This window comes from Sebastes umbrosus, chromosome 11 (genome assembly GCF_015220745.1).
Source record: "Sebastes umbrosus isolate fSebUmb1 chromosome 11, fSebUmb1.pri, whole genome shotgun sequence".
NCBI lineage: Eukaryota > Metazoa > Chordata > Actinopteri > Perciformes > Sebastidae > Sebastes > Sebastes umbrosus.
Window position 1 is genome coordinate 26348948 of NC_051279.1, and position 22074 is coordinate 26371021.

At 40.3% G+C, this 22074-nt stretch overlaps 1 protein-coding gene across 2 annotated transcripts; it reads left to right on the forward strand.

The window, feature by feature from the left end:
- Nucleotides 1-1392: 1392 nt before the first annotated feature.
- Nucleotides 1393-16913, forward strand: sacm1lb (SAC1 like phosphatidylinositide phosphatase b). 2 transcript variants are annotated; one of them, XM_037783592.1, is made up of 20 exons: nt 1393-1511; nt 2034-2131; nt 2791-2865; nt 2973-3100; nt 3849-3998; nt 4188-4247; nt 5615-5648; nt 6470-6571; nt 6829-6914; nt 7586-7672; nt 7769-7837; nt 9323-9402; nt 9495-9593; nt 9676-9814; nt 11406-11475; nt 11586-11658; nt 12730-12823; nt 13191-13283; nt 13362-13419; nt 14326-16913. In XM_037783592.1, exons 1-20 carry the CDS (start codon nt 1480-1482, stop codon nt 14460-14462), a joined length of 1764 nt encoding a protein of 587 aa, XP_037639520.1. In that variant the 5' UTR covers nt 1393-1479; the 3' UTR covers nt 14463-16913. The 2 variants fall into 2 exon arrangements, with proteins under 2 accessions (XP_037639520.1, XP_037639519.1); XM_037783591.1 differs by lacking the exon at nt 1393-1511 and adding an exon at nt 1580-1877.
- The last annotated feature ends 5161 nt before the right edge of the window (nt 16914-22074 follow it).

Genomic DNA, 22074 nt, shown 5'->3' on the forward strand with positions numbered 1-22074 from the left:
TCTCTCTCTCTCTCTCTATCTCTATGTCTCTATCTCATATATATCATATATATCATATATATATATACTGGAAAAACAAAGTTCGGAAACTTGTGTTTGGTCGATTATTTCTCTGTTGTTACAATGCTAATAGGCATTGTATTTTACATGGTTGGAAAGCCTGTTTATTTTCCTTCACAATGATGTCCAACTTGTAAAGATCATGCATTTGTGGGATGAGCAGCACAGCTGATTATGTGGGTAGTGCCCAAGAAAGATTTGCCAAAATGCTCTGCCAATGGTAAACAGTGTATTCTCATAAGGCTACCAGGAAGCCTGCAATGACTACCCTTCACCGTCAGGCCCGTTTGTGCTGGTGTCGACAACACAGACAATGGAACCTGAACATGTGGGGGAATGTCATGTTCAGTGACGAGTCCAGGTTATGTCTGCGAAAGTTGGATGGCAAGATGAAAGTATGGAGACGACGCAGAGAACGCTATGCTGATTGTTGCACCGATGGAGTAACAGCTTTTGGTGGGGGCAGTGTCATGGTGTGGGGCGGCATCTCCCTCACTGGCAAAACAAGGCTTGTCATCATTGAAGGCCATCTCAATGCAGTGAGATATCGGGATGAGATTCTGCAGCCAGTGGCGATCCCATATCTCCACAATCTGGCACCTAACTTCATCCTCCAAGATGACAACGCTCACCCCCACAGAGCCAGGGTTATCACAGACTACCTCCACAATGTGGGAGTAGAGGGAATGGAACGGCCTGCCAAGAGTCCAGACCTCAACCCAATTCAACACTTGTGGGATCAGCTTGGGAGTGCTGTACGTTTTAAAGTGACCAACACAACCTCGTTGGCTGACCTGCAACGAATCCTGGTTGAGGAATGGAACGCCATCCCACAGCAACGTGTGACCAGGTTGGTGACCAGCATGAGGAGGAGGTGCCAGGCTGTTGTGGCTGCGTATGGATCTTCCACCGCTACTGAGGCTCCTGACGGTGTATTAAATGAATAAAGTGTATAATTGCCAATATGTCTTGTTTGTTCCTTGTTTACCATTGACGGAGCATTTTGGCAAATTTTTCTTGGGCGCTACCTACATAATCAGCTGTGCTGCTCATCCCACAAATGCATGATCCTTACAAGTTGGACATCATTGTGAAGGTAAATAAACAGGCTTTCTAACGATGTAAAATACAATGACCATTAGCATTGTAACAACAGAGAAATAATCCACCAAACACAAGTTTCCGAACTTTGTTTTTCCAGTTTATATATACACACACTGTATATATATATATATATATATATATATATATATATATATATATGTAATTGATATTGATAATGTTATAATTACATGTTGCATGGCAACAGCGCCCTCTTGCGTCTCTTCGCATCATCAGTCTGCATTTCCTCCAGCGGCTGATGCCGGAAGTAGCCGGTGTGTGTCGTTGACACGTCACTGAGGTCAGAAGGGAGGAAAGATGGCGAGCAGCACCTATGAGAGTTTCAACCTGTAAGTGCTGTGAACTAACACCGTAACACCTCGTAGCTTTATCTGATGTTCACACTGAGTGAAGAGAGTCTCCGTCAGGACGGTGTAGTGACTCTGCTAACGATAATCACCCCGTAGAGACTAAAGACTAGCTCCCCCGTCAGCGCAGACATCGTGTTGCTGCTCCTACAGCCGACGCTACGTCTCATTACACTCAAAGTTTACTCCACTAATGAGCATTTATGGGGATTTGATAGCGGGACATCATTAACACCACTTAACGTAGCAGGAGTGAAGCTATATTTAAGAAGGTTTAATGGATGCGACACTAGAAAACCAGCTGCTTCAACAAGGTTGCAGTGTTGCATTAGCACAGAGAGCTAACAGGTACTTCCTGTCAGCTCTGTGTTGTCAGCCTCTAGCTGGCTCTGGGTCGCATTATTCTGCACTCATGTTGTTATTACACAGAGCCCCGCTGCTGGTGTGATGTTAGTACTTGTTGGTTTAGAAACAGCTCTTGTGTCTGTCTGTCTGTCCCACCAGGCGCACCACACCTGAGAAGTTCTACATAGAGGCTTGTGATGATGGATCCGAGGACGTCATGGCTATTGACAGGGTGTCCACTGAGATGACTCTCACAGGTAAGATACAGGTTAGGTGATTGAGCTCCGGCACATATTGAATGAGAACAAAAAGACTGTAGCAGTATAAATATATATATATATATATATATATATATATATATATGTATGTGTGTGTGGATGGTTTACTGAACAAGCCTACCAACAGGGCCCCACCTACAAAATGTCACTCAAAGGGACACGTTAACCAGGAAGAGACTCGAAACAACTACAAAGAGACACAAAACGACTGCGAAGAGACACAAATTGACTACAAACAACACAAAACAACTACAAATACATACAAAACGACTACAAAGAGACACAAAACGACTACAAAGAGACACAAAATTACTACAAAAGTAACACTAAACCACAACAAAGAGAAACAAAACAACAACAAAGAGAAACAAAACAACCACAAAGACACAAAACGACTACAACAATGATAACTTTGCTATCTGTTCTCTGTGTTTTATTATTTGTAGCTCATATTAAAAAGGCAGTTTTAAGGTATCACTTTATTCTTTGACAACTTTTGATCAGAGTTTGTCAGAGAATAGATAATCAATTAATCAATAGAGTAATTCAATGATAGAATATGAGTTCAGATCATTCTACAGCTGTTTGTCTTCTGAACACACTGTCAATTTAAGTTGTGTCCCTGCTTTGGTCCTCAGTGAAGAGGGACATCCCTGCATCTGCTGAGACCAGGCCAATACATGGACTCATGGGGACTATACGTTTGGTGGCAGGTAAGTTCAGTACGTTATGCAGTGAGGTTATGGGACATATGGCAACCATCAGGAGGTTGTGGTGAGCTCTGCGTGCATTTTCATTTCCAACCCCCTGTTTTTGTTAGGCATGTACCTGGTTGTCATCACAAAGAAGAAGAAGGTGGGAGATCTGCTGGGCCATGCTGTGTGGAAGGCTCAGGACTTTGACATCATCTCCTATAAAAAGACAATACTTCACCTGACAGACAACCAGGTAGGATCCTATGGCTCCTGGTTGTGCTTGTGGAAAGGAGAGCTGGATGATAGAGCCCCTTAGCTACCACTCAGAAGTCGGAGTACCCAAAACTAAAATGATCTGTTCTGCTATCTCACACTAGTTGTTATTAAAACTATGCTAAAAAAATAGTTTTCCCCTGCTAAAATCCAGCCCAACTTTGGCCAATCCAGTAGCGATGGATTCCTTAGGTTTTCTAGTTTCATATGATATCTGTAGCTTCACTTTAGCTCTAACCTGCTAGAGCCTCTGACAGACAGTAAAGTCAGTCTCAGTCTGCGGGTCTCATAGGGTTAAGCTAGCAGGCTAGCTAGCTTTGTTAAGATCGAATTGGTACAAATGACCAATGTTAATGTAACTCTAAGCAGTTAGTTAGCTGTAGTTTGCCAGACTTTTTTCATCAAAGTCACATATAATGATAAAATGATTTAAGAATGTGACAAAATGTGAGTTAAATCGTACTTAAAACGAATGCATAGCCACTGATTTGTCTGATACCAACAGGACAATAAAGTTACTGGGCAAAAAAAAAGGGCAGCAGCTACTGGGCGCTCATGTTATACTGTACCAATGACCCCCCCTCCGCGGCTGCAATCAGACTCTACTGCTGGTTTCTGATCTACTAGCAGTAGCTTCTTCTTCTTCCTCTACTGTCTGCAATCCACACCAGCACCCTTTTCCACTCAGTGTATTTTATCTCTCACCTCTGCTGCTGGATGTGTTTCAGATGCAAGACAACAAGACTTTCCTGTCCATGATCAACGGTGTGCTTCACACAGACGGCTTCTACTTTGCGACAGACTACGACCTGACCCACACTCTGCAGCGCCTGGCTAACACCAGCCCTGAGTTTCAGGAGATGAGCCTTCTGGAGAGGGTAAGATATACCTTACAAGGGCACCTTAGTATAACTTGAGGCCTCCTCCGGCTACGGATGTTTTGGAGGCCCTCCCCTCCCTTCACAATATGCCACGGCAACTTTAATTCAGAACTCCTGGTCAATGGACTGTCTGCCTGCCTGGGAATTTGTCTTTGTATTGACATGTGGTAACTTTCCCTATTGCAGGCAGATCAGCGATTTGTCTGGAATGGCCACCTTTTGAGGGAATTCATTGCACAGCCAGAGGTGAGACACAATTAATGTTCTCTTTCACAGCATTTATTTAGACCTCTCACTGATGGATACGTTTCCCCTGAAGTATTCACTGTAATACTAGACGCACCAGAGAGGAGAAAGAGCTTGTCTCCATAGATACCAACAACTTTTCTTTCCTCCATCAACCATGGAAGAAATAGCCACTGTTGCTGCTTTGTACATGTTGTGGAAGTCCCAGATATGTCAGAAAACCAAACGCCGTCGTGTCTGAGTTCATAACATCACCCGGCGGCGAGCCACATGTCACTACTGCAGTATGAACCCAAAATGAACATATTGTGCTGTGATTTAATTGCAATAAACGGATCAAAAGGATGCCAAAATAACTACATGATGATGCCGATTTGTAAAAATTCTGAATTCATGCTTTGTCAGGTCTGTACACAAGACGACAATCAAACAACTTTTAAAATGCTTGTTTTTTGAATGGAGTTTGTACTGATCAGTGCCAGGCTATCCTAACATTGTAGCTGCTCCATCAACACTCAACATAACATCATCTAGACATAAATACAACAGCAACGTTGTTGTAAACAGATCAAAATGAGGCCAAAATAACTACACAATGATGTTAATTTGTAAAAAGTCTGAATTCATGCTTTGTCAGGTCTGTCCGCAAGACGACAATGAAACAACTTTTAAAATGCTTGTTTTCTGAGTGGTGTTTGGATGGATCAGCGCCAGGCTATGCAGCTGCTCCATTAACACTCAAGATGAAGACATAAATACAGCAGCGACGTTGTTGTTTCTACCATAGACAGTCTTGGGTTTATACACAGAGTTTGGTCCGGTCTCTGTACAGATATGATGTACTATCGTAGCTCTGGGTGACCACAGACACATACAAGATATATTTCCTCCATTTCTGATTCAACAACATCAGGACGTCAGTGACGACAGGAGGAGAATCTCAACGCTGATAGGTTTTCGCTTCCCAGCGTCACGCAAATTTCTCACTCAAGTTGAAATATTTCAACTCCCGCGAATGTTCGCGTTGCGTCATTTGCGTAGCCCGGAGCAAATTCACTTCTATTCGCCTCTTTGCGTTGACTTTGTATGTAATCTTAGCGTGAACAGTCCATTAAAGATAAGCTTGTTGGTCAAAATGGGAGTCTTCTTATCTCCACGGACGTCTCCCACGCATAGAAAATAATGTTGGGAACAGAGCTTAATGTTGCTTGTGTAACCCTGATTCTGTGAGTACATCTTGTTCTCTTCAGAGAACAAAGGTTACATCGGTAACCTTAAATTTTATTTCAGAAGAATTGTACTCAGAGTGATAAAAACCAGCACGACAGTGAAGCATTTCATCATCTAACACTGCTCTTTTCTTACAGTTACACAAGTTTGTGTATCCTGTTGTCCACGGCTGTATCCTTTCCTGCCACAGTTTAAATAGACTATTCCATTTTAATGTATGTGAGATCTTGGTAACACTTCATTTTACAGGTCCACAAATTTCAAGGTGATAATTAGCAAGTAAACTATTTGAAATTTCTTTGGAATTACTGCCAAATTATACCAATATTTACCTAAAAATGTATAGAAAATGACTTTGTTTGGCTGTCTTGACTTGGGACTTGACTCTGGAATAATAGCTGGTAATTTATTTAATACATTTCCAGGAAAAGAACACAAAGTTAATTGATATGCTTTATTATTATATCTGTGCTTTCTTCAAAGCCACCAGACTCCATTGACAAAAACAGTAACTTTACGTCGCAGAACACAGGAGTTGTTGGTCTACTGCTGCCTCGATCTGTTAGTTTGTTTGTGTTATTGTATAACTTTGGTGAATCCGAATTAACCAAAGTCGCACCATAACACAAACTAACTAACCGATCGAGGCAGCGGTAGACCAACAACTCCTGTGTTCTGCGAAGTAAATTACTGTTTTTGTCAAAGCAGTCTGGTGGCTTTGCAGAGAGCAAGACGGCTAAAATCAGTTTTCCTGCTGCCTCCGTCTACAGCAGTACGTTGCTTTGCTCCCGTGCTGTCTGTTTCCCCAAACTCCATTTACTGTAGGTAATACACCTACTCTGGATAAGTACCTCATACAACCCCACTTCAAAACATCCGAATTATCCCTTTAAAACAGTAGGCATCAGGCGTGCTTCTTTATATTTGTTTATGTTATTTTTGAATGTGTCCTTACTATTCCACGTCAGTTTCTTAACACATCTGTTGACTAGTCATCATCATGAAGTCAAGCTGCATCAATGGAAAGGTGTTTGAGTGGAGTATTATCTCCAGGAGGAGCTGTTTCAGAGCCGGTGTCCGCTACTATGTCCGAGGTAAGTGAAATTTTGCAAACACTTATGATTTTTTACAAACACATTTGCAGCTCATTTATGGCAGGAAAAACTGCTGTATGTAAAGAAAGACCAAATCAATAACAAAATAGATGCATCGTTACATGTTAGTTTCATGTTTCACGTTACCTGCTCCTGCAAAAATACGCTATTCAGGCACATCCAGTGGACAGTCAGTCAATGAAAAGCTGCATTAGATGTCTAACTTCTCAAACCGTTGTTTGTGTTTTTGTCTGTAGGCATTGATTCAGAAGGCCATCCTGCTAACTATGTGGAAACGGAGCAGATAGTGCAGTACAACAGCGCCAAAGCTTCCTTTGTCCAGGTGAGCCAAAGCAATAATGCTACCGGAGAGATGTAGTGAAGTCTGGCATCAGTGGAAGAACAGCAAGTTCAGAATTCTCAACCTCAAAATGATGTAGATGTTTTGTTGTCATATCATGACGCCGTACACTGTAAATACTATACATGAACCCTCAAATTATAACTGGAAATAACTGGATTTTATTGGCACTTGTATGTGTATTCTCTCGCATTCTGTGAGGTAAAATTGTTATTTTTGTGAATGGAGTCTGGTTGCTTTCAAGAGAGCTATATAACGGCTTCAGTTCCTCGTCAGAAAGGGCTGTCTGACGGCGAGGTAAAGTGGCTGTTGACGGGAGCGACAGAAAAACGTATTTTAGCCCCGTAAAAAAATCGATGACTGTTTAAGTGTATGCTACATTTAGAATATTTTCACAGCTTTACCTCTCCGTCAGACAGCCACTAAAACCACCAGACTCCATTGACAAAAACGGTAATTTTACCTTGTAGACCCCAGGGAGTTGCTGGTCTACCGCTGCCTCGATCGGTTGGTTTGATTGTGTTATTGTGTGACTTTCGAATCTGAGTGCTGTAAACCCACTGCAAACCGGGGCTTCGATGTTGTAATGGAGGGATGAGTTTATGAAAGCAGGGTGATTGTATGTTTATGCACTGTGGCCTTTTTCCTCATAGACAAGAGGCTCCATCCCCTTCTACTGGTCCCAAAGGCCCAATCTCAAGTACAAGCCAAAACCACAGATCAACAAAACAGTGAACCACGTAAGCTGTCTTTACATTTACATGAGACGAAACAAGGCCCTCGACGTATTTGAAGTCTTCATTTCTCATGCAGTTTCTCTCCATTTCTCTCTTTAGTTGGACGGATTCCAGAGACACTTTGACTCACAGGTTATTCTCTATGGAAGACAAGTCATTCTGAACTTGGTGAGATGAAAAAAATGTCACATCTGTTGATTCTATCACCTGCATTACTGTCATTTTATGAAATCAATGTGTCAGCTAGGTGTCGATGTCACACTAGCCCCCTGAGACCCAGTGGGCGATCCCAACCGACTTTACTGTCTTTCAGAGGCTGTGGCAGTTTCAGTTTTAGAGCTAGTGAAGGTCCAGATATCATATCTAACTATCTTACTATCATAACTAGAAAAACATAAGGAATCCAATGGTACCAACCATGTCATACTAGCGTGTCGGGAAGGAGGTTAAATAACGCTCCAAAGTTGGGCTAAATTTTGACGAGGAAAAACTGTCATGGCCATTTTCAAAGGGGTCCTTTGACCTCTGACCTCAAGATATGTGAATGAAAATGGGTTCTATGGGTACCCACGAGTCTCCCCTTTACAGACATGCCCACTTTATGATAATCACATGCAGTTTTTTTACATGCAGTGTAAATGTGTTATTTTCTCTTATTCTAAAATGGTATATTTGAATATTTCTGCATACTGGGGTCCCTAAACAGTTAATTACATAATTTTTACATAAATTGTGTATCACTGTAAAGCTGAGACTCTTGTGGATCCAATGAGCCCAACTGTATTCATGTGTGATGATGTTAGTCCCCATAGAAACCATTTCATTGTAGTGAGACCATTTCTTGAAATTTGACCTCACTGTATAAAATGACCTGTGGTGACCTCTAGGATAATCACAGCCTCATGAAACTTTCCAGCCACAAACTAGAGACCTAGAGCATTCAGAGGATGGATGGCTTTCCTAGCTAGATTGACAATAAGGGGGTTTCTGAACAGTTTACACAATAGAAGTGCTCGCCATCCAATCGCAGAAAAATGCAGTTCTTGCAGAAATCTCCAAATGTCAAAAGGTTTTGATCCCAAATCACAGCATGGCTTTTTCTATGGTGTTCCTCAAGGTCTTGGTGTCTTAATGTGGTATTTTGGAGGGATTATTCATAATTTTTATCAATTCTCAAATGGTAAAAAATGGTTAAATTTAGCACCAAATCTGTGTAACAAATGGTATCAACCCAAAAATTGTTGTAACAACTTCTGAGACATAATAGAGCATGGGGATGACCATCATATACTTCTATCATAATGTTCTAAACCCATATACACCTTTACAATTCATTTTAAATAATTAATTATTTCTGATTAATGACTAGAACAACTTGACACACAATGATGAACAGCATCTCAAATTAATTTCCAGGTTCCCAGCTTTCAGATGATGTACACCACTTCTATGTGACATCTACTGTTGACCTGCTATCTCCCCCTAAAGACCTCCTGTAACCCCCTAAAAACACAAAAACAGGTCTATTGTGGGTCTCAGACTGCTAGAAAGAAGCAGTCAAAGGAAATAATACCATGTCAATGACAAATACTCATTTATGGTTGTTTGCATGATTTTTAGATAAAACACTTCTTGACGTCCTTTTTTTCACAGATCAACCAAAAGGGCTCAGAAAAGCCTCTGGAGCTGGCATTTGACAAGATGGTGACCGACTTGGGTAACGGCATGATCAAGTAAGACTACCACCAGCTCCGTCCTCCACCCCTCACATGTGCCTCACACCACCTCAAGGTCATTCTATGTTTTGATAAATGCTTTTCTGCAGGTACGTAGCCTTTGACTTCCACAAGGAGTGCAGTCGGATGAGGTGGCACCGCCTGCAGATCTTATTGGACATGGTCGCTGAAATGCAGGACGAATTTGGGTCAGTGTGCGTGAGTCGATATATACCGGGTAAATGTCTAGGTACTCTACATCGGAAGTAACGGTGTTGTATGTGGATTCAGATATTTCCTGGTGGATGCAGATGGGAAGGTGCTGTTGGGCCAGGAGGGGACCTTTCGGAGCAACTGCATGGACTGTCTGGACCGTACCAACGTCATCCAGAGCATGCTGGCCCAGCGCTCGCTGCAGTCACAGCTACGGGTACGACTCTATAATCCTACAGGAGGGGGACGTAATAATAAAAGCAACTGAATAGAGAGAACAGCAGCTCAAATTTGTGTCGGTTACAATGGATTCCAGTTGTATAAAATGAAGTGTAAAAATCATGGAAACCACTCCTTCAGCCTAACGCACTTCTCCACTCCATATTTGCTCAGTGTACATACTAATTCGTTCATCATAATATGAAATTTAACATGAATAGAGTACTCCAGGAATGACATATTTTTGTACAGGAAGTTAGCATCGCCCTGGTTCCCTCCACAAAAACTCAATGGATTGTTCCATTGGGTTTTGGATTATTGCAGAAAATAAGCTCTGTGGCAAACACACGTTTATGATACTTACACGTTTTGTTCAGCAAGATAATCTCCACAGATGAACACCACTTTTATGATTTTTTCAAAGTGTGAATGCAATCACCAGAAGTAAAAAGCTAACGTTAGGCTATAAACGAACTACTCCACGGATGACGTTTAGTAGCCACTTGTTAGCAAACGCCTTTGTTAAGACACTTAAAGGCTTCAAAATTCACGAGTGGGGTATTTATTGATTTTATGTCGTAGAACAAAATGTTAAAATCTCTTCAGCTTGTGTTAACCACAGACCTTATTTCAGGCATCTAACTGAAACCCGAAGTGCTAAAATGCTAACTCATATCCAGGTTCTAGGACTCATTCCTGTAGCACTCTATTATTGTGCAGTTTGTGCTTATTATGACACAGCAATGAGGAAATCTGGTATTCAAGTGGACAGCAGGAGCACAGAGAGGTGGCGTGATATTGACCTGTATTAGAATGGCTCACGTGAGAAATTCAGCATATTGTCCATTTCCACAGCACTAATCTCATCAGTACAACAACATTCATGTCATTCGATCAGTGTTAAACTACTGTCAATGAAACTTCACACTTCCTGTAGATCTTTCACATTAAAAGCGTACCAGGAAAGGGAGCGATTATGCTGTTGAGGAAGTGTCCAGTTTCATTCAAAGTAGCTTAAAGGGACAGTGTGTATTTGGTGGCATCTAGTGGCGTGGTTGCAAATTGCAACCAACAGAGTACCCCTCCGCTCACTCCTCCCTTTCCAAGACTGCGGTAAAGTGAGCCGCCGAGTGCAAAATGCTGTTCACCTCCTTCAGAGGCCATCCGTACCATAATAAAACTACCTTAATTATGATCAAAAGTAGGCATTGCTGTGGATTTGCTTCTTAACCGTTCCATGAATTGTTTGAGGGCATAAAACAAAGAGATGCTCTGTGGTTTCAATATCACCTTTACAGAAAACGCACTCATTGTTCTCAAAGCCAAATCTTAATCTTAATAATTCACTGGAAGGGTCAAAATCAGCGACCCGATCCCGGATAAGCGGTTGAAGATGGATGGATGGATGGAAGGGTCAAAATCATTCATTATTTTGTGAAGAATTTCTTTGGTTTTGGGTGGAACAGCAGATTAAAACCGGAGCAGGTCAGAAAACAGAGAGGAAATATCCTGAAATATGCTAGTAGCGTTTGGCGTAGCCTTTGACAAATGAGTCCGACGGTTAATTTTTTCGCCGTGTGTGCCTGCAGAAAATGGGAGTCCTCCACGTGGGCCAGCAGCTCGAGGAGCAGGCCGACTTTGGGAAGAAATTCAAGAACGGTGGGCTCAGCAGTCTCCTTTGACACCTGACACGCCTACATTTCAGGTCATAGATGTCAACATGATCTGTTTCCTCTAATCTGATATGTGTTGTGTCTGTTCACATGCAGCCTGGGCAGACAATGCTGATGCCTGTGCCAAGCAGTACGCTGGTACCGGTGCCTTGAAGACCGACTTCACCAGGTCAGTTTTCACACAGCTGAACACATGCTAACTACCTGCTAGTGGCAAAGGAACAGCGTCAGGATGGAGATGTGGGCTAGTTTGTCTATCCACCCATCTGTCCGAGGGCTGGAGACTATGGATATTTAAGTGTCAGACATGAGGTAACCAGAATCAGGGAGGGAGAGACAGGACACTCCACCAAAAAGGGACTTTATTTAGATGAGTTTAACCTCATCAAGTGGTGTATTTTAGACGCACTGGATGAAGGGCAGGGGATCATGTCTAGCTGGTAGCATGCAGGGCAAACAGAGTCATGTTCTTCCTCCTAGTTATAGAAGCACTGATTCAATTGGGCCGTTGGCTCCTCCCAGAGCTCATCAGGGCCATGAAGGACTGAGGCTGCGGTTGAAAAGTCTTTTTCTCTTGGGCTGGCCCACACTAAAAGATTTTAACGACATGTTATGTTAAAATTAAACTAAATTTAACAGTTTTGTTCCTAGAGTGTGTGGAGAGCAACGATTTGACCAAAACACACCACACCACACACTAGACTTAGACTGCTTTGTTGCTTTGCTTTGTTGTCCACGTTAGGTCAGGTAATCCTTTATTATATGTTGATGTAAAGTGTTCCAGTCTGCAAGTCTGTAGACTTGTCCATGTTAGTGATTGGTCGTATGCTGCAAACACCGCCCCTTTCACGTGAACACGCTCATAGCCAGATTGAGAAACCCTGGGTTGATTTACCGACTTCATAACCACCGTCGTAGGACCGTTTAGGGGGATCTCTTCTGTTAGGGTTAGTTGAGCTAGATAACGAGAAGATACCCTGAGTATGTTGAACTCGCTTCGTAGTACAGACCTCTGGTTAAACAGATGGAGGGGTTGCCGGCTGCGGCCGTAACAATAATACTCGTCATTTCTGTGCAAAGTTCATATGCAAAAAGAAAGCTGTCCAACATGGAGAGGGTTTATCCTCTGGGGAGCATGGCATGTCCTCCTCAGTAAATGAGATCAGAGTCAGATGGTGTAAATTGTGATGCTAAAGGACATTTTCTACATGCTGTTGATCTACATGATGATCTCTCACAGGACAGGGAAGAGGACTCATTGGGGGCTGGTGATGGACGGCTGGAACTCCATGATCCGATATTACAAAAACAACTTCTCTGATGGTTTCAGACAGGTGGGTCCGAACCTTCATGGATTTGATGTATGAATTAGTAATTTGTGTTTTTCAGTCATACTCACACAATGAGTATATAAAGTACAAGGGGCGTTATTATGATGCCAGTATCTTCACTCTAACAAAATTGCAAGTTGCGTTAATGCGTTAACTTTGACAGCCCTAAAAGATAATAATGAATGAGATATATTTGAAAATAACCAAAAAGTAAACTGAAGCTTTACGCAGCAAAACAGCCTGAACCTGATCTGACAGAAGTATGAACAATCACAGGGCAGCTGGGCGTTTAGAGATGCACGTCACTGCAAAAACACAAAGAAGAGAAACCGTTGAAACAGCAGGAAACATTTGGTCTGTTTTAATGCAGGACTCCATTGATCTGTTCCTGGGGAACTACGCTGTGGATGAAGCTGATATGGCCACCCCGCTGCGTGACACCAAAGACTGGAAGTTCCTGACGGTAAGAAGGCCTCTGAAAGATAGACTGACAAGTTTTTCTCTTTCCGATGTCTTTAATGAAACTCTTTTCCTTTTCTAGTTGCCTATCGTCATGGTGGTGGCGTTCTCCATGTGCATCATCTCCCTGCTAATGGCTGGTAAGACAAACTGCTGTAAACTCCAATTATTTTCATACCTACAAACACAACATTAGGGTTTAAAGTAGGGCTGTCAATCGATTAATGTAGTTAATCGCAATTAATCACACATTTTTTATGTGTTCATAATGTACCTTAAAGGGAGATTTGTCAAGTATTTAATACTCTCATCAACATGGGCGTGGGCAAATATGCTGCTTTATGCCAATGTGTATATATATATATATGTATATATATATATATTTATTAATGGAAATCAATTAACATCACAAAACAATGACAGATATTGTCCAGAAACCCTCACAGGTACTGCATTTAGCATAAAAAATATGCTCAAATCATAACATGTCAAACTGCAGCCCAACAGGCAACAACAGCTGTCAGTGTGTCAGTGTGCTGACTTGACTATGACTTGCCCCAAACTGCATGTGATTATCATAAAGTGGGCATGTCTGTAAAGGGGAGACTCGTGGGTACCCAGAGAACCCACTTTCATTCACATATCTTGAGGTCAGAGGTCAAGGGACCCCTTTGAAAATGGCCATGCCAGGTTTTCCTCGCCAAAATTTAGCGCAAGTTTGGAGCGTTATTTAGCCTCCTTCACCACAAGCTAGCATGACATGGTTGGTATCAATGGATTCATTAGGTTTCTTCTAGTTTCATATGATACCAGTATCTTCACTCTAGTTTTAAAACTGAGCCCGCTACAACCTAAAAATCGCAAGTTGCGTTTAAGAAATTAAAATGAATTTGTGTTAACTTTGACAGCTGTAGTTTATTTATCTTAAAATGTATTCTTATCAGGCTCAAGTGTATGCACTAATTACTATTTTTGTAAAGTTCCCCCATACTTATGAGTTTTAAATGCTTTGCACTGACTCGGTGTGACCTGCTGTCCCCTGTCAGGTGACACGTGGACTGAGACTCTGGCCTACGTTCTGTTCTGGGGATCAGCCAGCGTGGTGACGGGCGGCCTCATCCTCTTTAACGGACTGGACTTTGTAGATGCTCCCAAGTTGGTCCAGAAGGAGAAGCTGGACTGAATGTGTGTGTGTGGAAAGCAGCTGGGCCTTGGCGACCTCACCGCCTCATCCTCTAGCTCTTCATCGCTTTACCCCCAGCATCAGCATCAGCAGGCCTGGAGCCTGTACTGACGGAGGGGTGGAGTGGAGGAGGGCGGTGGGAAGCAGGGCCGGCCTCGTGTACGACGACGACAACGGTGGAAAGACAGAGACTGGGAGTGCACGGGCCCGCTGCTGTCCACACTGTAGCTACTGTCATGTGGACGGGACTGTCTGTCCACAGCTTTACTGGAACCTCGGGGGTTTGTTTTTACTGGATGTGATTGTTCCTGATTTCTGAGGAATGCTGTGGGAATGAATGTTTGTCCCACTGCATTCCCTTAATGGGTGCGTTGGGATCAGATTCACAACGGCTGCTGTGACGTCACAGCACAGCTGAAACTGAATTTACTGTATTTACCGTTAATTTGCCTTTTGTCTTTTTCTCTTTGCCAATATATGTTTATATCCATGTACAGTTGCTCTGTCCCGGGTTAGACGCTGCCTGTTTCTGGCTTCAAGACCAGTAACGGGTCCATAAGGCTCCAGGAAATCTGGCCTTCTTTTGCCACAATTTTAAATCACACCGCCAGGGTATCATGGGAAGTCCTCAATATCCCAAATGTCTACTGGCAACTTGTTGAATGGTGCATTTGAGCGGTCTTTATCACTTCATCCTTAATCATCATGTGAGGTTGATCGATTAAAAGGCCGCTGCAGAATGTAAATAATACCGTTCCTGTTAGTAGCCTGTTCATCACTACATGTAGGCTGTTCATTACAGCTGACTGTAAATTTAGGTGTCATGGAACCTGCCACTTGGACTTTACTCCTATTTATTTACCCTGAAAAGTCATTTGTGCACAGAAGTGAGTATTTGCTGCTCTCTATTTACTTAATTCTTGCTCTCAAATGAGTCATTTGTGTGCAGGAATAAACAAAGCATGTTGTTAAACACTATTGTTAACATTTTAACACTTTAAAGGGATGTCAGACACTACATTGTTTAAAGGGTTCTCTATACGATATTCACAAGATTAATATAGCAGCAAACAACTATTTCTATATATATATTAATACACTGGAGTAATGTCTACTTGAGCAGAGAATGAAGTTTCCCTCTGTGTGTTTTGTAATCACAGCCTCTCTGCTTTGTTGACATCGCCGGGCCACCCACACGTGCCTTTTAGTGCATGTGAGCGTGCCCCACTGGTGATGCTCTGTTAGATGTCGCTTCAGCAATACTGGTCAGCTTTGGCGGCTATCAGTTATCAGCTGGGCATACACTGTACGATTTTAGAAACGTTGGTGTGTAGTTCCTACTCCTACTGGACGAGTAGATCGTTTGCGATGTAAAGCCAAAGCTCACGAATTATGTGCTCACACTGTACGGTCCAATCGTCAGCCACGACCTGAGTGATCACACCGTGTAAAATAGAAGAAAAAAAACCCGTCAGCCCCTGAGGGGTCGTTCTGTCTGTTGACAGTTGTCAATAAAGATTAGTTTGAAAGCACCGAGGCAGGTAAAGTTTGTTTGCTAGCAGAGGTCTGTACGGGTCACAATGCTAACAAGGCAGAAACGTGCTGCCTTGATCATCTGTACCATCCTGTCTGCTGAAACGTCTAAAAAAAGATGCGCCGGCGTAGATGGACTCGCAGGTGGCGAGGAAGCTACGTAAGCTAGCTACATTTTATTATATCTATTGTATTGTATTGGACGGCCGATCAAAATTTCGGAGATGTCAGAAATTCATCCGACTCTCCGACGACCGGTCGGGAGGAGTTAATTGGTCCTCGTTCCCCCCGTACACTGCACGGCAAACAACGTCCTCAGTCCGACTCTAAAATGAGTCGTGCGGCTCAAAATCTGGGCCAGAAACGGGCTAAAATCGTTCAGCTTCATCTGAACGATCTGATCTAAATAACTGCTTAGTTTGATCTGGGACGGAGACGCATGGATATACTTTAGATTTTGCCTGTTGGACAATGTTGTGTTATCGCTGACATTCCTAAAATATATATGTTAAATATTAACTATAGTGTTTAATGTTATGTTCTGTTAAATCGTGTAATTGGAGAACATTTATTTCAAATATTTTTTTTCCCCCTCCATGACACCTGCCGGGCGCTAAGAAGAGCGCTAAGAATGTGCAACTTGTTGAGGATCACTCAAATGCATTATTAACTTTGTCTCTGTAAAGGTGGATTTATGCTTCTTTATTCTATTTATGAATGATTTAAAAGAGAATTTGTGGCACTCGTATTTAGAGTTCTCTCTTTGCTACAAACAAAATTCATAAGTGGTCCAGACGACCTTTAGCGCGAGTCATGAACACAGCTCGTTTGATTTAAGAATTGTAATGCCTTAATCTGAATGAATTTGGAGTTTAAATACGATACTGAAACTAACTCAAATAAAATATTTAAGACAAACTTACTGCAAAACTAATATTCTGTTCACCCTATCATCATCATGGCTGACTGAACTGATCTATCACATCACAGTAGTTGTTCCAATCACTCTGTCCAATATCATCCTCTACTGGACAAAAACTATATCGTCCTCAGCTACTTCATGTGAGAGCAGGTGAGTTTTCTACTGTCCTACAAGTGACACAAAGCATTTTAAATAATAATAAAAATAATGGTCGGGGGACCAAAGTAATAACACAAATTAATACAATCATAATTCTGGGCATAATTAAATCACTAAAATGTCCACGCTTTGTTGTCATCATGGTGTGAAAAGGAGTCAGAAGTGGAAAATAACACATTACATTTAACTGTAATCTTATTGCTTTTTTTCTGGTGAAGATAAAAGCAAATAAATGCGTATTTTCAGCTACTGTAGATCTCCTCAGTGAGCTGTTCACTCAGTGACCAAGTGCCTTTACAGGGTAGAGAAATCCAACACAACACTGAAACAAATACTGCTTTCATGAAGGTTATAGGAATTTAAAGAGGATTGGTTGGATTTGGTGTTTGGTAGTAATGTGAAGTGAACATGATTTGTAGTAAAAGAGCTCAAACAGAAATACACCACACAGTAAAACATAAATGAATAAATACATTTATCAGATGTGTCAGATGTTATGATTATATTATTATTATTACTGCAACTGCCTCGTCACTCCACAACTACTTGTAAAAAGTCAATTTCTGGCCCAATACTTGCTGGCTATGCCTTATCTACACTGTTAAGAATTTCCCAGTAAAATAACAGTAAAGAGCTGGAAGCAGGGTTGCCATTATTCTACTGTAAAATTAACATTATTATACTGTCGCTGAAATTTACAGCTTTGTACTGTTAATGAAAAATACAGTATATACAGGTTTTTTGATTAATTTCACAGTATTTTATAGTTAATTTACTGTTTAAAGATACATTATATAGCTGTTTTTCCCCTTTCTTTTACATTATCTTACTGATTTGTTTTAATGCACTATTTAGGTTGTATTTTTTACATACATTTTAATAAACATTATTTTTTGCCTATATGAATAGACTTAGCAGGTTACAGACAAAGGAATAGTCACACTAAATACAATTAAAGGCACTTGTTAAGAAAAAGGCTATAATTAAGGCTATGATGCCCAAAATGTCTGTCTATATGGCTACAAGCAGAGAATGCAAACCATAAAAACATGTGAGTGAAGAACAGCTAATTCACTGCTTTTACAATCATGTACAATGTGTGAGAAAAGAAAATCTACAGCTTATCTTATTGCACTTTACTTTTTATTTTCATATGAAGTTCAACACAGCGCCAACAAAAACCTGACACAGATAACAAACCAAATTTCAGAAGAAATAGCATTTCTGAAGACATCTGTCAATCTTACTAACCTTACTTTGTGAAACAGTTACAGAGAGTTGAGCTATATCATAGAGTTAAAACAAAACTCTCAAATAATATTTTGCCTTATATCATAATGAGCACCAACACCACCAGACATGTGACATCATGTCCAAGTATGAATATTCAGGCTCTAACAAGGCACATGGATAAGTGTGGAAGTCCAAGTATTGGGCGATGGTCGGGGAGTGAGTTAGTGAATGACTTATGGCCCACTCAAAGACACCAGTACTCTCAATCCAGCCTTGGTAGCCCGCTGACTGTGTGAGAGAGAGATATATGAGTTCCAACACAACTTTCATTGTAACTTCTCACATACAAAATCAGTGTGTGTAGCCCTCATTTCCTCTTATCATGTATGTAATGTAAACTCACCATTTTAAATGAAGTCCCACTCAAGTCCATGAGTCCCATCAGCAGAGTAGATACATGTGGATATACGGTTGTAGTCTTGTCTTGTAGCTCGTGAATTTGCCAGTTTTCTTTGAGAAGACTTTGCCCTGTCCATCCTTGGTGCCTCTCTCAGGGTTTATTCCTACGGTGCACCTGAAAAATGATAGTGTTTCTTCAGGTACTGTGTAAAAATCAAGTTGTGTGAATCACTTAGATTAATGCCACAATAAAAATACAGGTTTTACTGAAAGTATCTAACCTTGAGATTAATTTGAGCGTGCAGGTGTAGAAGGTGGAAAATAATGCAGCAAGCCCCATCAAGAAGGTGGGCTGGATCCCCTCACATATGAAGTGGCCCTCAAGGCTGACCATCCAGCGCCAATAGCTTCCTGCTGTTTCACCTGAAACTTAGAAAGAATTTTCCTCAGTCAACTTCATGGATTTTTAGTCAATGTTTGAAATGAATTGTGTTGAGTGGTGTGCATTACTGGTTGAGAAACCGTTTTTTGATCAATTATGAATATTCTGACCATCTGATCTATAGAACATGTGGTTTTCAGATATCATTCAAAAACACTAGTTAGCTAGTAAATAAACTTGCCTTCATTTTGTATCTGCTCTGCTGAATTACCACCCAATAACCAACGTGCACTGAAGTCTTAATGTTACTTTAAATGTTGAAGGGACTTCCATAGACTGTAAAATGTATACACCGTCGTTATGCATGAATTCACTGGCAAAATACATGTGTCAGCACATTAACTTAGATATTAACTTGAATACATAGATATTAAAATGAGCTCCTTGTGTTGTCCGATTAATATGCAATCATCTGTGAAATTCTAGCTAGCTGTTGAATCCCTCTATCATGACATGCACATATTCAGTAATGCAAACTAACTGGAAACATCACTGATAACCTTTGCACAGATTTATTAATTAAATAAAATTACTACTTACCAAATAATCAGTAAGATGGGAATGGATGAAGAAAAGAACGGATCCAGCCTCACATGTGCAGATCAGGTGAAATTGCTCTTCCCAGAATTAAAAAAATACTGCATCAAACTGTTATTCATGATACTTTAGACAGTTGATCAGCAGTAAAGTGCTGTTTTTTAAGAATACATTATAGTTCAGTTAAAAAACGGCCTATGAGCATAATTTAACAGATTTTCTTTTGTATTAACAGTAAAGCACTGTTTTTAGCAATAACAGGTTAATACTGTTGAAATTCTGCTGTAAATTCACAGCAATTGTTTACAGTGTACAGGAAGAAAAATAAAGCTTCATGACCCATAAAAAAAAAAGAAATACACCTTTATGGTGCTTTAAAAAGTCATCTGATTTAGTATTAAAGTGAAAGCTCACAGACCGAACGCCATAAAACTTAATGACTCAAATGTTTCCACACAATTGAGCAGATATCTTTGTGATGCAGTGTCAATAAAAAAAAAAAACGGTCTATTTCAGGGCTCCTTTATCAGCTTCTAGGAGCTATAAGATATTAACAACTGTGTTATGTATCAGATTATGACAGCAGTACTTTGAACTCCCTTGATGTTTGCCCCATTTATTGTTTTATTGTATGTTTATCGCTTCTGATCCAATTTTTCCTCTATATTTTTTTCTTTATTATTGTTTTATGAGTCTCTTGCAATTTAATCTTATTGTGTACTTTGTAACATTGATAAATACATTTACATTATCATGGCGTAAATATCGACGGTGCAACCCATGCGGTGCACCGGGGCCCAAAATATCACCTTCCTTCCTAACCACTTATCTTCATACATTTGTTCTTTTTAAACAGAAAACACACCTTTAATATTGTATATAATAATATTGTATTGTTGGTTGCTTTGGTGATGATTTATTCTGCTGTTAAAGTGTAAGGTTATTTAATTTCTGTAGCCTAACAATACTTGTTACACCTGCAGCGATGTCCATAGCTCTTTTTTATTTATTGTTGTTCATTATTGTCTGAGTTTTGTCTTATTTTCTGGTTAATTCTAGCAAAGCTAGAGAAAGGCTGTTGTATATTTATAATAGATAAAACGTTGTGTGCACAGGCTGCAGAGGAATATAGACTATAACAAAAATGAATTTATTGTTGATTTGGACTAAAGGGTTCTGTGGTGCATCCGAGGACGGCGTGATGTATACGTATATATATAATGCACATTATTATGTAGCCTAAAGGTATTTAGTTTAATAGTTCTATCATATAACATTCATTCCCTGTAATGCAACGCAGTAACATTTACTCAGAGTACTATTTAACTGACCTACTTTTTAGTACATTTTTACACAAGTACTTTTACTTTGATTCAAGTAAATGTTTTCTTTAACTAGCAGTACTTTTACTTGAGTAAAATATTCTAATACTCTTTCTGTGAACAAACAGTGCAAACAATTCCTCGCAAGTAGTACTTTCACCTCTGATGTGGTACATTTGACTGTGGACACTTAGATACTTTTACTTACTCATACACTTTTGCATGTGTTTTAGTGTACTATTAATCCACTGTGGTGTTTATTTGGGTTCTTGTATAAAGGAGTTTTACTACTGTTTCTACTGTTGGGAACACCGTCATTTTTTTCTGGCTTATTTAAAGGGATGGGGATCAGATGATGACGAAAACAACAAGCTTAAAATGCCGGTTGAGATTAGCCTTAGTGAGCAGGAAGAGAGAGACCTGCTTAGTCAAACCTGCAAGACGCCAACGAATTTCACTCAAGTCAATAAAATGTGTAAACAGATTTATGGCCTTACAACATGAGTAATTCATGGCCACACACACGCAAAACATTATAAACATCAACATTTTTCTTTAATAAAAAAAAGTGATCATGATCCACTAATCAAAATAAAATAACAAAGTTATTAGCATACTGCTCATGAGATGTTACATGTTAGTGACACTTTTGATTTGATTTTAATTGACATCTAACTAGCAAACAACAAACAAAAAAGGCACAAAAAAAAAGAAAAATAAATCACATATTTGCAGTATTTGCAATCATTAGATAATTAGATGACACACATATCTACAGTATGTACACATTTTACAGCATTCAAATTATATTTGCCACAGTAGATCTATTACTGGTTAATACAAGTTATGTGCTCTCTGTTTAACATAAGGTATCATAGCACATGCCAGCCCTTTTCTAAACAGATATAAAACTAGTACTAAAAAAAAATACTTTATAGGAAAAACTGATAATTTGTACAATCTTCTTACAAAAGAGCACATATATAAATCTGCTAACTAGGCAACTCAATACAAGCTATTATTAGATGACTAGACTATTCAAATATCTACACCTTAATCAGTCTG